The following is a 17099-nucleotide window of genomic DNA, read 5'->3' on the forward strand; positions in this document are numbered from 1 at the left end:
CTAATATTTTGGCTGTTACCAGTACACATGTAAAATCTTTCTCTCTCTCTCTCTCTCTCTCTCTCTCTCTCTCTCTCTCTCTCTCTCTCTCTCTCTCTCTTTCTCTCTCTTCAATTCAACAAGCTTTATTAGCATGACTAGGTTTAGAGTGTTGCTAAAGCTAACTAAATGTATTAGTTTAACGATCATTAAGAAAACAAGGTAAAAAGAAAAAAATGATAATAGTAATCACAACAAAAGCATTAAAAGTTATTTAAAAAGATGCAGAACTTTAAGGTTTATTACTATAAGAATAGATTAGTTATATACATTTGGGACATGAGGTTTGGTTGTTCCTCATGTTGTGGCAGTCAGTCACATATTTGGCTGTAATCATGCAGCGTTCTTCTTTTACCCCCCAGCAGCACAGGCAGCTTCTCTACGTTACTCCAGCTCTGAAACACAGAGATGATGTCTACCAGTGACTAAAAGTAATGTTGGCCAATTTCTTTATATTTGTTGCATTGGGTTAGGAGACGCAGCTCTGTCTCTACAGCTCTGAGGTCACAGTGTTCACTCAGTCTGTATTTACTCAGGGTCTTCATCGGGGTCGGGTCGGTCACTGTGTCTAAGTAGAATGCCACAGTGTATTGTCCATAGGTTTGAGTTTTGTTTGATATTTGGTCAGTTTTGTCCAATAAATGATGTATTTTTCTTTCTCTATTGTTCTGATTTGTTTGGTTCTGTGTGTCCTGAGACTGTAGTGTTTTGGTCAGATGAGGATGGGTTAGTAAGTCTCAGGATGAGGAGACTGAGGAGGCTCCTGTCAACACTTAATTCTGTAGTTCAGGGCTTTGTAACAGAAGGACAAGGGACAATCAAGGGGTCGATTGATTTGATGTTTATGGATATTGTATTGATGTATTGGACGATGTATTGGTAAGGGAAAGTGGCCTAATTTTCAGAGTTCGGGGCTTTTCTCTGAACCTCTCTCTCTCTCTCTTTCTCTCTCTCTCTCTCTCTCTCTCGCTTTCCATGAGCTTTATTGGACAATGTTGCCAAAGCTATCATTATAAGTACAGACTAATACATTTTGTGAAAATGAAAGTTTTGCGAGGACTGGATTTTATCAGTCAGTTCTTCTTCTATAAATTACATAATTATCTTCTTCGGTAAAAATCTGTAATGAATGTTCTCCACAGCCGGATTCACATTGTGAGTCATTGACTACTGAAAGTTGTTGTGAGGGTACACTGTTTTTAACCCTTTTGAGGTTTGCTTTGATCTGAATGGGGTGTCTGTTGTTACCTATAATGAACTATAGGAGAGTCTCCTGTCCCCTTTCGGTCGACAAGGTACAGCCCGAGGCTTTGACGGAGCTTAATCAGAAGCTTCCCATTTTTATTCATTTGGATATCAGAGTTATTATTTAGGAAGTTTACTATGTTGTGTAGTCAGATAGTGGACCTAGTGTTTAGATCCCCAACAGATTGACACGCTCCCCTTGGCCTGAGAGCGGTTCATTTGATTGTGGAGAGTTTCGGAGATGTCTTCCTTGTAATATGGAGGACTCAGAGGGAGGAATATAAAGGGCACACAAAAAAAACCTTCCTTGTTGATTGGCTAAGATGGTTGTTTTTTCAGCGATTTTTTTTTCATTTGTGGATGTTGTGGACGTTTATCACTTTCTAGTTTGTGCCAGATTATAATACCCCCTGAATCTCTCCCCTGTGTGATTCCTTTGTTTTCTAGAGGATATGGATATTTCTTGGTAACCTGCGGGACAAAGCCTGCGGGTGACGTCATCAGTTCTGTGCTATTGTTTATTGTAATATAATATCAAGATGCTTTTTTTTACAATGCAAGGCTTTTAGTTGTATGTTACACGTAATAATGGTTAGTGATTTAATTTTATCAAGAAGTTTAACAAATTCAACAATCTTAATCCTCTAAAGTAACAAAATGCAACAATAACCAAGTCTGACTGTCTCTGTCTTTTTTTCTCTCTCCCTCCCTCTCTCCATCACTCTCTCAGTGCCCAAATGGTCCCCAACAATTACCCATACAGCAATGGAAAAAATAGCCCAGAATACCCAGAGGTGTGTTGGGAAGCTTGAGTTCTGTGGCGAGCTGACACCACAATGACTCATCTAATAGCTTGCAATTTTTTTTTAATCTCTGGATGATTCACGCCATGATGTTGTTTAAATAGTTTTTTTTCCATTAAAATCCCAATAGCACTCATTTAAATCTGTTTCTATTAATGCTGTAAATCCATGTGCTGTGGCATAAAAAAGCACAAAAAAAAAATGTTCAGTCCAGAGAACAAAGTATTAAAGCGCACAGAAGCATGAAATGAAAAACATTAAATAAAAAAAAATCAATGATGTTTATTGGCGATTGGCGACCGGTTGTTCGGGCTCAAACAGAATGAGAGAACAACTAATTCTTTGACATTTACAAGGTTTTGTAATGCTTTCTGCCAATTGTCCAACTTTGCCCTAAAAGTGGCAAGACTTATGTGTCATTTAGATTATTGCGTCTGGATCTCCACCTTTCCGGACCGAACGGCCGGCTGTCGCATGGCTGTCAATTCTTCTGTCCCGAGGCTTAAACTCTAGGAACCGTATGAGGAGAGTTTTGCTGGTTTCGTTAACAGATTCTAGGCTGACACAAGGAGGTTTATTTAATTATATAATGACCGTTAAGCAGTTTCTCAGAGTATCTGCATTCAACAGCTTCCTTGTAACACTAAAGTTCCCGGCATGTAAAAGTGAGAAAGAAATGTGAAGCGTAAAGCTGAGCAGCTGAGGTTTCTAATAAGAACTAACTAAAACCTTGTGCTCATGAAGAATCGATTGCGCCTTTACACGTTTCTGCCTGACACGTCAGGCGTGTCAGTCCTGATATGCCTAAACGTAAATACCACCACAGAGAAATCCACTAAACGTCTAAGCGGCAAGGTTAAGATAAAATGGACGATTTTATTTTGTTTGTTTGATTATTAAATGAATTTGCCTGGACACTTTCTGTGATTGTTTGAAAACCTGTGTTGATATGTTAAAATATCATGACATCCGTAGTGACACGGCGGCACAGAGCTTTTTTTTTACCTTTCCTCCAGAGCGCTCTGGTCTCGATTTACAAACATAACAAAAATCATGAGTCTTCATTTTGTGTGTGTGTGAAAACTGAACCACACACATTTTCTGAAACTTCACTTCAACAGATGAAACAGTTTAAGATCGGCTAACCTGCAGGATGTTAGCTAGCCTTAGCGAAGTTAAATAACTTTCAGATCTTAACTTCGGTTTGCTAGCTACTCGGTCTGTTAAGAGAAGTTTGTACGTTAATTTGCTTCAAATTAGCAACTAGTATTATCTAAGGTGGTAGTTACTGGGCTTACTTTACTGGATAATTTTAATGGAATGGAATGGACTGGATCTGGGGCACGGTGGCTTAGTGGTTAGCATGTTTGCCTCACACCTCCAGGGTTGGGGGTTCGATTCCCACCTCCGCCTTGTGTGTGTGTGGAGTTTGCATGTTCTCCCCGTGCCTCGGGGGTTTCCTCCTGGTACTCCGGTTTCCTCCCCCGGTCCAAAGGCATGTTTCATTTTTAGTTTTGTTGGTGTGTTGTGGGTTTCACATAACAGGATTGTGTAAGTGACCTTGCTGTTTATGTACAGTAATTATATAAAGAGTTATAAATCTGTTAAAGATGCCATAATCTTAATGATTTCTCTCCAGCTCTTTTCCAGATTCATCAGTTGTAATTAAACTGGAATTGTAACATTTAAATTGGGGGTTTAATAAAGGGTGTTACTCTGGTAATTTGGGGTTATTTAAATGCCATTACTCTGAGGTAATTAATGGTTAAGTGTGGGGCACTAATCTGAGGTAATCTGGGGTCAAGTCATGGTTCTTACTCTGAGGTAATTCGGGGCTTTACCACAGTAGATTGGGCGAAGTGGGGCATAGTATTTGTTGGTCGACACATTTACGTAAGTACTGTGACGTGTGTTCTCCGATTGTACTGTGAATATTCAAATATTCCTCCTCTTACATAACTGATTTTTCACATCAACAGTAAACGGCAGGCTGATTTCGTTGCAGTCTTCTTCACCGGAGACAGGAACCGATCTAGATAACGTTCAGCTGCAGTCTGTGCACTGGGACTCATTTCTCAACTCTATTAAATTATGAGCATTTCGGTCGACCACTCAGAACAGCTCCCAAAGCCCAGACAAACGCGGTTTAACGTGCCACATGGTCCGGCACCAGCACGGTGTCGAGCAATTTAAAGACCACCCCGCAATAAATTAGTGGCTTCTATTAAATTACCGGTGCTTTATAGCAGATGCCAAACACGCTCGTACACGAGCGGAGAACCGGCAACGCTCTGATCTTCTTTACGAGCAACCGAACAGCGATAACAATAACTCCAATCCGACACCTTAGGAGAAAGGTTCTCTCAGTGTATGTTCACTTTTACAGCTTGCAGGAGTTTTGTCTTCACTTTCTTCTAAATGATTATATCTGGTTGTGGCAAGAAACCGATAAAATTCACGCATGTGTGTGCGTGTGTGTGTGAAAACTGAACCACACACATTTTCTGAAACTTTACTTCAACAGATGAAACAGTTTAAGATCGGCTAACCTGCAGGATGTTAGCTAGCCTTAGCGAAGTTAAATAACTTTCAGATCTTAACTTCAGTTTGCTAGCTACTCGGTCTGTTAAGAGAAGTTTGTATGTTAATTTGCTTCAAATTAGCAACTAGTACAGGAAAAAGCTAGCATTATCTAAGGTGGTAGTTACTGGGCTTACTTTACTGGATAATTTTAATGGAATGAACTGGATCTGGGGCACGGTGGCTTAGTGGTTAGCACGTTCGCCTCACACCTCCAGGGTTGGGGGTTCGATTCCCGCCTCCGCCTTGTGTGTGTGGAGTTTGCATGTTCTCGGGGGTTTCCTCCTGGTACTCCGGTTTCCTCCCCCGGTCCAAAGACATGCATGGTAGGTTGATTGGCATCTCTGGAAAATTGTCTGTAGTGTGTGATTGCGTGAGTGAATGAGAGTGTGTGTGTGCCCTGCGATGGGTTGGCACTCCGTCCAGGGTGTATCCTGCCTTGATGCCCGATGATGCCTGAGATAGGCACAGGATCCCCGTGGTAGAAAATGAATGAATGAACTGGATCTCAGTGTGTGAGAACACTATAATGTGCAGAAGAAACTCCTCAAAAGCCCTTAAGAGATTCCAGTCCACCCAGACCTCAGTGATACACACACACACACACACACACACACACACACATGTGTCCAAAGTTACATTTGTGTCCTCGTCTTAAAATTAAAATTGTTTTAAACAACATTTTTTTTGAACGCTTCCCCATCGTCCTTCCATACCTGTGAACGTGGCAGCCGTTGCTGGCTGCGTTCTGAACTCGGCCTCGGCCTTTGCCGCTTTCTCAATGCTCTAAATTGATCTGCATTTTGTACAAGGGTCTGCTTCATTTAAAAGCAGTAGAAACGGTCACGTACAAACACACACACACATTCAGAAGAAAACCTCAATCTGATATATGACCCTGTGTTCACAATAGCGGAAGGCGACTTTCCATTTCTGCAGAAGTGCCAGACTCCATGCGGACGTGACGTGACTTTTTCTAAAAAACGAGTCCGGACACGTTTCTATTACACACTATATTTCTGTCATCTAAAGGTTCTTCCTGTTGCTGCGGGATTGTTTTGCTCCCCATGTTATTCACCTGCTGAAACAAAAGTAGGGAATGACACGGAGGTGATTCTAAAGCATGACTGCTGCAGAACACTGCAATGCAGGGAGAAAAAAATCACGTTAGCCTTTCATCTTATCGCCACCGCTGTCCTCTCATCTGGAAAAGACGAATAACAAGGAGCTCAAAGTTTCTAGCTCATGCTATAGCAACAGACAGAGCAGGAATGTAACTTGTGAGTAAAATCGTACCAAATGCTAGACTTTTTTTATTTTTTATTTCTTTTATCTTCCTCTCATAGGGTGAATATGCTTGCCGAGTGCTGGGACTCATTTGGTGGTTCAAACCTTACCACCTTGCTGTGAGGAGGCTGGCTAGCTGACCGAAGGTTTAATCAGCAAATCCACTCTCGCTCCTTGACTGAGAAACGCGGCAAAAAACAAAAATGTGTTGAGCCCCTGAGGAGGTGTAATGATTAGCCTCAGCAGGTGTCTGCTCCGACCGTCGATCTGTGGCATTGGGTTCCGGGAAACGGATGAGAAACTTATTGAGGGCGTCAAAACCCGTAATGTTTACTGCCTTGAATCACAATGAATTCCACAATGAGGCTGTATCCAAGTTCACGTCACTTGACGCTTCGCCGCGATTTATAGGCTCTCTCGAAACAAGTCCGTTTTTGTTCAGCGATTAATTCTAGCGGTGCAGCAAGTCATGTAACGTTTAGTTTAATGAAGCACTTCAGAGAACTCTTAAGAGCAGGACGTGGGACACGAGCTGGGGATGAGTCACAGCTACAGGTCATTATTTACACCCGGTATGTAAATAACAGTAATACGGTTTATAACCATCCGAAGAGGATGGGTTTGAGGGAAAAGTAGACGTTGACAATGTGAGGTGTGTCACCGGCAGACCGGTTATTAATTAACATTTAACGATGCTTTAACTATATTTAACACAGTTCTTCGTGCTTGTCACCTTCATAATTGTGTGTCCCCCAAGCATACAGTATAGTGACCACGTCCTGCTTTCCACTGCAGTAAGCAAAGAAATTCATAGGGAACTCTTACACACACAGCTTCAACACAAACATTCACGCATGCTTTGTGTGCGTTTCTCAGTTAAAAAGACTGTGTTTTTGCTGCATCTTTAACGCACTGACGAGTGAAACACATGACACTAACGGTAATGAACTACAGATAGAGCTAAACGCATTAGTAATAAAAATGTTATTTTGTAATTAGCTCTCGTCTGCCGTAATTAGAGGTGTGCTGAAATTACTGTCATCCGTCATAATTGCGGTCTGTTCTGAACAGAGCACTCGCACATCTAATTGTGCACTTGGCTTGTGGAACACACACACATACACACAGAGTTTCTGACATTCCCGCAGGAACTATTGATGACGTGTGTGAAATACAACCAAACAAACAAACAGCAAATGTCTTTCTTCTGATGAGAAAATCTAAATAGGGGAAAACCACAGAGAAAATGAACCACGTTGGAAACAAATAAATAAATGAGCGGAAAAAATAAAAGCGGCAGTTTAGTCCTTGTGGAAGGGAGGAGGACTAATCGGTGTGTGGGGGTTGCGTTAATATCCAGGCTTTGCTCCGTAGCTTTTCTCATTTTCTTGCCCAGAGGAAATCGTGGCAAGGTACAGAGGTGAAACGACGCCCAAGACGACAATATATTCGTGAAAAATCGTGTTTACTCATCTAAATGAGCAATTCTCAAACGATTCTCGTACACTCGCAGCGTGGCTTCCAATAACATCCTGCGTCATGCTGATTGACGTGTAGCTACATAGGTCATGTCATCTACAGTTTCCTGGACAAAACCGTTGACGATCACGGAGTCGAATATTTGTCAGCACCGCCGACATTTTTTTGTAACCTTTCTTCCTTCCTTTCTCTCTCTCGTCCTATTGCACGCATTTGATCGAATCTCCAAACCGTGCGACGTGCGCTCGTCCCCTGTGTGCACGCAAGCCAGGCCATATGACCTGAAAAGCGGTAATTCCCATTGCTGCCGCAATTAAGCCGGTTTTTCCATCCATTTAATTCTCACACTACGAGACTATGAGAACAGACTATGAGAATTCTCACTTGGACTACAAGAGCTAACGATCAGTGACACGATTAGCGCCGTTCAGGGTGGATTGTTTTTTAATCACATTTGTATTTCAGCCCATTTCTACCTTTCCTGCTTCAACAGTCGGGTCATAAAGAAGCCCCACAGACACGCGGCCGTTACGGTTCGTTAACTCACACAAACTCAGTTTAAGGGCTCATCTGGTCGTCGTTTTAACATGACCATATAAGGGCACAGAGATCTCTCGATCCGAGTTCTGAGGACTGCATAAAGAAAAGCTAAAAGTAGTAGCAAGCAGTAATCAAAAGTGCAATATCATTAATCAATTATTTCATTTATTTATTTTTTTTCTGTTTAAATTTAGCAGCGGGGGGCACAGTGGCTTTGTGGTTAGCACGTTCGCCTCACACCTCCAGGGTTGGGGGTTCGATTCCCGCCGCCGCCTTGTGTGTGTGGAGTTTGCATGTTCTCCCCGTGCCTTGGGGGTTTCCTCCGGGTACTCCGGTTTCCTCCCCCGGTCAAAAGATATGCATGGTAGGTTGATTGGCATCTCTGGAAAATTGTCCGTAGTGTGTGATTGTGTGAGTGAATGAGAGTGTGTGTGTGCCCTGTGATGGGTTGGCACTCCATCCAGGGTGTATCCTGCCTTGATGCCCAATGACGCCTGAGATAGGCACAGGCTCCCCGTGACCCGAGGTAGTTCGGATAAGCGGTAGAAAATGAATGAATGAATGAATGAATGAATGAATGAATGAAAATTAGCAGTCCTTTATTTCTGTTGCACGTTCACGATACTAGCTCTGACTGTGCAGTCAGTGTGGATCTGAAAGTAAAGTGAAGATCTAAGGAGACTCTTGGTGACTTGGTTTGTTGGTAAAGTGACGATGGAGCGATCTGGAACGGTCAGAGAGCTCGTAAGCGTGTAGCCAGTTTAGCCGAGCTGCTGGGGAATGTTTGTGTGTAGCTTCCGAGCAACTCGTCAAACCTCTCGCTAGTTTCCGTGTGAAACAGTGTGATGTTTATGTGGATTCATCGTTTGCCTTGTTTTTGTAGCATCGTATCGTGTGTTGATCTCGTACAATAACTAGTTGCAACAAATTAAGAAACAATTCATTAAATACCAAATGTAAGGCCAGGCTTCAACATTTGTACCCTTTAAACCCACCACTGCTCCAGTAAAGCGCACAACACGGTTTATTTCGAGTTTTATTCGGGGTGAAGAGTCGATACCAAACCACTGAATTTATCCTAGTGTTAATTGCAGGTGAAACAAAACTGAAGAATAATCCACATATTTCCATAAACCACAGCAAACTAAAAAAACATTTCATTTATCTGACTTGCCTTAGGACCAGAGAAACAAGCCAGGTGATGGAGACTTTGGTCATTTTTTTTTTTTTTTTTTGTGTGTGGATTTTCTCAGTGTCTTGCTAGTTCATGTAGAGTAGATTCCACACACACACACACACACACTGTCTGTTGCACTTTAACCTCAGCTACCTGAGACAGCCTGAGATCTGTCTCTGAACACTCTGACCTCGATGCCCCTCAGCACCGATGTGCTCTTTATTTATTTATCCTCCAGATGATTTCCTCCAGAGGTCCGAGCTTTCCCACCCACTACCCCATAACCATTAATTATTCAGTATAAAAGGTCAATCTATACCAGAAATGATTATGCAGATAAAGAACAGTCCTCCTCCAAATGAACAGTAATCAGCTGGATCCTCTGTGCATCTGGGTGAAAGATAGATAGATAGATAGATAGATAGATAGATAGATAGATAGATAGATAGATAAATAAATAAATAAATAACAAAATTCACCAAAAAGTCATTAAAAAAAAGTAGTATTTTCTAAGTGGTTAAAATGGACTGATATCATGTCTTATATACTGAAGTTAAAACTAACTAGCGATAGACTTGTCTTTCAGTATCATCGTCATCGTCATCGTCATCATCGTCATCATCATTGTCATCCAGATCTAGCTCCTCTCAGATAAAGTGACACTCAGTTACTGATAGGAAATATGAAGATTTCCCTGAAGGGATTTTGCTCGATTGCAACATAGTGAGTTTCTTATTATTAATATTTTTTTTCTTTATAAGTGCAGAGTTTACTAATCAGAGTTTGCGCTTACTTCACAGATAGAGCCACAATGTTTTGGGGGCAAGAAAACTTATATCGTCGCTGTCAGACGGAATCCTCGTATCTCCAAAACCCTTATTTTTCAGGAAATTAAAAAAACGCCGTACCTTATCTGCAGTGCACAGGGTTTAGTCCGCGTTGCAGTGGATTGTCTTGCGCTAACTTCCTGTCCTCAGACGAACACCAGAACTAGCGGGGGTCAAGATTTTTTTTTCTTTGAGCCCAGTGTTTTGAAGACATTTACCTCAGAAGACGTGTTGATTCGTTGCGACTCTTATTGAGGAGAAATATGCCGTGAAGCTCTCCCGCGGAGTGAGGAAGAGGTGGACAGTTGAAGTGTCCAATGGAGTTATGAGATTTGCGCTCAAGCTATTTTCAAGACTTTAGATTGGTTAATAACTTGTAAAAATAACAGACCCACGTGGGGACTGACCAATAGCATCGATATGTGAAAAAATATATCTATACATTGTTGTGCAGTATCTATACACTGTTGTGCAGTATCTATACACTGTTGTGCAGTATCTATACACTGTTGTGCAGTATCTATACATTGTTGTGCAGTATGTATACACTGTTGTGCAGTATCTATACACTGTTGTGCAGTATCTATACACTGTTGTGCAGTATCTATACATTGTTGTGCAGTATGTATACACTGTTGTGCAGTATCTATACTGTTGTGCAGTATCTATACACTGTTGTGCAGTATCTATACATTGTTGTGCAGTATCTATACACTGTTGTGCAGTATCTATACACTGTTGTGCAGTATCTATACACTGTTGTGCAGTATCTATACACTGTTGTGCAGTATCTATACACTGTTGTGCAGTATCTATACATTGTTGTGCAGTATCTATACACTGTTGTGCAGTATGTATACACTGTTGTGCAGTATCTATACACTGTTGTGCAGTATCTATGCACTGTTGTGCAGTATGTTTACACTGTTGTGTAGTATGTATGCACTGTTGTGCAGTATGTATACACTGTTGTGCAGTATCTATACATTGTTGTGCAGTATCTATACACTGTTGTGCAGTATGTATACACTGTTGTGCAGTATCTATACACTGTTGTGCAGTATCTATGCACTGTTGTGCAGTATGTTTACACTGTTGTGTAGTATGTATGCACTGTTGTGCAGTATGTATACACTGTTGTGCAGTATCTATACATTGTTGTGCAGTATCTATACACTGTTGTGCAGTATGTATACACTGTTGTGCAGTATCTATACACTGTTGTGCAGTATCTATGCACTGTTGTGCAGTGTGTATGCACTGTTGTGCAGTGTGTATGCACTGTTGTGCAGTATCTATACACTGTTGTGCGGTGTGTATGCACTGTTGTGCAGTATGTATGCACTGTTGTGCGGTGTGTATGCACTGTTGTGCAGTATGTATGCACTGTTGTGCGGTGTGTATGCACTGTTGTGCAGTATGTATGCACTGTTGTGCAGTATATATACACTGTTGTGCAGTATCTATACACTGTTGTGCGGTGTGTATGCACTGTTGTGCAGTATCTATACACTGTTGTGCAGTATCTATACACTGTTGTGCGGTGTGTATGCACTGTTGTGCAGTATGTATGCACTGTTGTGCAGTATCTATACACTGTTGTGCAGTATCTATACACTGTTGTGCAGTATCTATACACTGTTGTGCAGTGTGTATGCACTGTTGTGCAGTATGTACGCATCTAACCTCACATCAAGAATTACATGGAATCAACTTCCTGTTGCTTGCATGTTCTCCTTGTGTGCGTGTGTCTGTGCACATGTGTGCGTTCGCCGATAGACTATATTTACACACTACATGCTAGGATACAGTCAAGTTAAATCAAACTAGGAAAAGCAGTACACAGAGATAAAAGTTATAAACACTTCACTGTAACTTGCCTCATGGTTTTTTTCTCTCACACAATTGGAAAAAATAGTTTTGCAGAGTTTGAGTGTAAAACTACATAAATATAAAACTAATAAGATTTACTGTTAAATTGTTAGTATGGTAATTAACCTTTATATGATAATCGACAGGTTTAAATGCCGAGGTTGTTGATCTGGAGAGAAGGTTCATAAATTTACATCATTTTATATGAATTTTTATTTTCATTTATTTATTTTTTTAGTGAGTGTATCGCTAATTTTTGGTAACTAAAGAGACCGATGTTTAGAATTTTGCATAGTGTGATTTGGATGTGGGAACTGAAATCAAATCTTAAGTTAAATCAAAAGACCGTCTTAGTGACTTAGTGTTAGTGTTAAGTTAGATCGCGTGCTATAATTATGTTATATTTGTTTTTGTATCCATAATATTATAAATTTACAGTTTATTGCTGGTCAGTAGTTGGAGGTGAGGAAGAACTATAGCTCATACCCAAAGATATTTATTGCTATTAGCCGACTGTAGATTCTCTCTGTAGATCTTTCCTCAGTGTGCTTAAAGAAAACGTACCCAAAACCCGGCCTTTTGGATTTTATTGAATTACATCTTCATTTAAATACATAATATAAACATAATTGTTAAAATAAAATAATTTTTAATATAATATGTAACTTTATGTCTTGTCTGAAATCTTATCTTGTGCTTGAACAAATGTCTTATTGTAGATTTGGTGAGCTTAATGCTGAGAACGTCGTACTTTATTCGTATTTTATTCTTTACTGAGCTGAAAGATGATCATAGTGAACTTAATGATTTAATATTTTACAGGTATGTCAGTGGACTCAGTGCATTAGTGGTAATTCGGTTTCAACAACATTTACACAAATGTAAAATTGTTTGTCCTATTTCCGCCTCCTATTTCCCTACAGTCTACGGTGTCCAAGCCAGGTCGGCGCGATCTACGCCGAGCTTTGTCGAATAGGCCGGTTTTCTTGTTCATGAGCTCACGTGAGGTTTTCAGCTGACCGCATTTCTTTATTTATTTATGCAAAGCTGCAGATTAGACAGCTCGAGACTCGTCACTACATTCATGTGTCGTACGGATCACGAAACATAGCGAAAGAAGAACAAACAGTAAACGTACGTTTTCCGCGAGGATTGGGGTAATGCTTCGTTCTGGACCGACAAATGCTAAAAAACGACCCCTTCCACCAGCGAGTCTCAACACATTTTTTCCAACCTTACATAACGCTAGAGAAACGACCCGCAACTCAACCCCTAGAAACGCCATCGTCCTTTTAAACGTCAGTAAAAATAGAAAATAAACTTTTAGTATGGATGTTTTTTTTTCTCAGTGTAGGGCTGTGTCTCAAATTGAAAAGATCTGTGGTTTTGGTTTGAGATCGGAGAGAAATAAGAAAACGAGGTTTTCGCCGCTCAAACACGTCCCACTCAAAGCGCTAACGACCAATTCGGCACGTCTGTAGTAGCTCTTCGGCTCGGAATCCTAGCCCTTTTTCCTAGCTCTACAGGAAAAAGAATCACGAGTCAGATACGGCACACCCACTTTATTTCAGCAGAACAAGCAACATGTCCTACAAAAAAAAAAACAGGACTAAGAACAAACTCCAGGATGCAGATATAAGCACATTTGTTTTCTATCAGTTAACGGTAGATTTTCTGTTTAACATGATTTCAGGACGGTGACTTCAGCAGCCACGACCCACTAAACCTCGAGAACATCGATCGTGTTTCAGCGTGATGAAAAAAATCAAAACTCCAGTCAAACTTTCTACAGTATGAGACTGAGACGCTGAGCTCTTCGGTCCAAAGCAAAATGTCCTGTGCTGTAAAGTACAGAGAGAAATAATCCAGCCTTCTCTTTTTAAGATTTCTGTAATGTTTTCTAACAAACTTGATCACAAGCACACAGCGTTTTATGTGATGTGTAGTGTGTGTGTGCATACACCCCCAACCCCCAAGTCTGTGGTAATGAACGTGGGACGTCTTTGCCCCGTATATGACCTTTCTGCATGTACTTTACTGCATGATTTACATGACGTAGCGATTATTTAAAGCTAGACTTTAACCTCAGCGTCAGTTTTATTTCAGATCCATCCCGCTTCACGAGACGAGCCACGTGTGCGACACCGAAACCGCAGGAATGCATTTGACTTTAGTGAGACAGAAGAGGATCTCGGTGACATGAAACCAGGTTGTTTTGCCGAATGGCTCATATTAAGCTCATATACACATTAAGCGAATACATAAAAGCTTATTCCCTGAAAAAAAAAAAACATTTCTGTGAGATGACAAAAGCCAGACACGACGGCACAGACGAGAGGAGATGAGAGTTGTTTTCTTTCTGCGTTTGTTATTTTGTCAAATCGTTTGGGAGCGATATTAATTTAGTCACATTTTACTGTCATTCCCCAGACACAACAAAACATGATCTCTGTCTGAAATATCCATATTTAACATCACACACACTTCAGACATGTTAAAAGGAACATGAGGAAGCGTCTCACGCGCAGGTTCCCGCTGTGCGATTTGTGATATTTACAGAGCGAGGCACCGCAGGCCGTTTTCTTCTTATCGCTCTTATCGACGTATAACACGAGCAGGTGTCATATTGAAGCAGCCGTTCTTCACGATCCGGCGTCCATCTCTTTGCGACCACCGCAAAATGTTTACAGAGTCAGAAACGACCCGCGAACACAGCGTTTGCTTCACGCGTGCCTGCGTTCTCCTCGGCACAGGATCTTTTTGAAAGCTCTCCTGAAGTCGCGGTTGAAGATGGTGTAGATGATGGGGTTGAGCGAGCTGTTGCAGTAGCCGAACCAAAAGAAGAACTTGAAGAGCGTGACGGGAACGTAGCACGAGTCGCAAAGTGCCTTCAGTGTGTATGTGAAGAAGAAAGGGAACCAGCAGACGACGAAGACGCCGACCACAACAGCTAGGACGAAGGTGAAGCGCTTCTCGCGGTTCTGCCGGCCTTTCCAGCGTCCACGAGCACCACCCCGCCGTGTGGAACGCTCGCCTATCTTGTCCCCGGGTCTGACCCTTCTTGTGTCGGCCGCGCTTACAGCTCGCTTCTTCGCGCCGGCGCGAGCGTCGTCGTCGTCCTTGCGGTCGGAAGAGGACGACTCCTCTGCGACGTCGTCTGGATCGCGGCCGGGCTCATCTTGGTGCCGGCCTTCGCCATCTTCCTCCTTTCCAGCGTCATCCCTCCGTTGTAGTTCGTCTTCCTCTCCCCTCCCTCTCCCTACTCTCGTCCTGCTCTTGGCTATCCGGTAGATGCGGATGTAAACGAGCACCATGATGCCGCAGGGCAGAAAGAAGGAGCCGACGCAGGACGAGATTATGTACCACTTGTCCTCGTTGATCTCACACACGGGGCGCCCCGCCTCCCGCTGTCCCTCCTTCTCTGCGGTGACGAGCGGTGGGAAGGAGATGACGGCAGCGACGACCCACACCGCAAGGATGACGCACTTGATTCGGCGGGGCGTGCGCTTCAGGTTGTACTCCACGGCCCGGGTCACGGACCAGTAGCGGTCCAGGCTGATGGCACACAGGTGCGCAATTGAGGCGGTGCAGAAGAACACATCCAGAGCCAGGTACACCACGCACCACGCCTGGCCAAAATACCAGTAGCCCATCAGCTCGTTGGCCAGCGAGAAGGGCATGACCAGCGTCGCCACCAAAATGTCAGCCGAGGCCAACGAGACCAGGAAAAGGTTCCGAGGAGCTTTCAGCGCTCGGCTGGTGAACACGGCGATCACCACCAGCGCGTTGCCAAACACAGTGAGAAGGATGAGCAGCACCACAAGCGCCACCAGACACGCGCGCAGAGGCTTCGGCACGCCGTCGCCCGTCCCGTCGGTCCCGTTAGAGCACACAGACGTCCCCATGGTCCTTAAACCGCTTCGTCCTTAAACAACGTATAAATCAGTTATCAATATGACGTCCGTTTAGCTTTTACAAAGATAAAGATGATTAAAAACAACAACAAAAAGTGCTTTAAAGAGCCAGTTACCTTCCGCGGAGACGGAATCGGGCAGAAGGTGAAAATTACAGTAACAACTTCACAGTAAGTAACGAGTCTCGGGTCTTTTTCTGCATTCGTCTTTAAATATCGTCTTTATGTGCGGCTTCTTGGCGAGTTCGCGTCCAGACGTGTTCGTCTTTCTCCGGGTTTCTGCAGCTTTCTCATTTCTCCATCGTTTCCCCGCAGCCTCCGAGTTAGACGTCGCGCGGCAACCGGTTACGGGCGCGTTATTTATTCACTTGGCTTTCCTATCCGTATTCTTTAAATCCCGCCCCGACGTCTTGTGATTGGCTGGCGGTTTCCGACTCGGACTCGGCGCACCAATCCCCTCGCGGGAAGGCGGGGTTTGTCGCCTGGCTACAGAGAAGGCAACGGCGGCGGAAAGTGCACGTGGCTCTTTGCACCGTAACGTGAACACGGACGAAACGTGTCTGTGTCCGTTACGTGAAACTTTTGAGAACTTTCCGAGACGTGTTGAGCTTTAAAACGCACAATAATAATGTTGTTTATTTTTTTCATGGTGCCGTAAATATTCTGAAATAAATACGTACAGAAATAGTTTTATATGAAAAATGAATAATAATAATAATAATAATAATAATAATAATAATAATAATAATAATAAAGGTGATTTGGCGCACATTCCGTTTTATCTTGTAGATATTTTTTGAACGTTTCGCCGCAGAACGAGTGATATGTTCTTGTTAGACATTTCAGTGCTTTATTGTCCAACAGCGACACCTGCTGGTCAGTTTTAGTATCACACGCGGCGTGTAATAAACGGTTCACGGCGCTTCATACCACCAAAACGGTGCATCCCGAATTTCGCTTCCGTTAAAAACAAACAATAAATATTATTAGAAACCGTAAATATACCGTAAATGTCCTAGTTGAACTGTTGAACTGAAAACTTGATGTTAAACCTGTTAAAAGTAATTTATATGTTTATATCAAAATATATCACACAGTTGTTTACATTAATAGCAGTGTGTGATTTAAAGTGCGAATAATTTTACAGATTTTATGTCCATATTTTAAAGGTAGTGAAAATTCAAAACTCCAAAACAAAGCATCAACAAATTCAAGTCTGCATTATTCTTTTTATTATTTTCCAGGAAGGCCAAAAAAATATTGCTACTAATGTACTTACAGGTGATTTTTCTGAGTGGAGGTGGCGATCGACTGAGATCTCCGTGGAGGTGGCGATC

At 42.3% G+C, this 17099-nt stretch overlaps 1 protein-coding gene across 1 annotated transcript; it reads right to left on the reverse strand.

Moving 5' to 3' along the window:
* Nucleotides 1-12822: 12822 nt before the first annotated feature.
* adra2a (adrenoceptor alpha 2A) lies at nucleotides 12823-16107 on the reverse strand. The gene is made up of 2 exons (XM_060859753.1): nucleotides 15880-16107; nucleotides 12823-15774 (listed from the first exon to the last, which is right to left on the reverse strand). The coding sequence occupies exon 2, from the start codon at nucleotides 15752-15754 to the stop codon at nucleotides 14573-14575; it is 1182 nt and encodes a 393-aa protein (XP_060715736.1). The 5' UTR covers nucleotides 15755-15774; nucleotides 15880-16107; the 3' UTR covers nucleotides 12823-14572.
* Between the last annotated feature and the right edge of the window lie 992 nt (nucleotides 16108-17099).

Source organism: Tachysurus vachellii, chromosome 23, assembly GCF_030014155.1.
Source record: "Tachysurus vachellii isolate PV-2020 chromosome 23, HZAU_Pvac_v1, whole genome shotgun sequence".
Taxonomy (NCBI): Eukaryota; Metazoa; Chordata; class Actinopteri; order Siluriformes; family Bagridae; genus Tachysurus; species Tachysurus vachellii.

What these genes read in the sequence shown, in the direction of transcription:
- adra2a (XM_060859753.1), bottom strand. Translation starts at nt 15,754, where the DNA reads ATGGGGACGTCTGTGTGCTCTAACGGGACCGACGGGACGGGCGACGGC.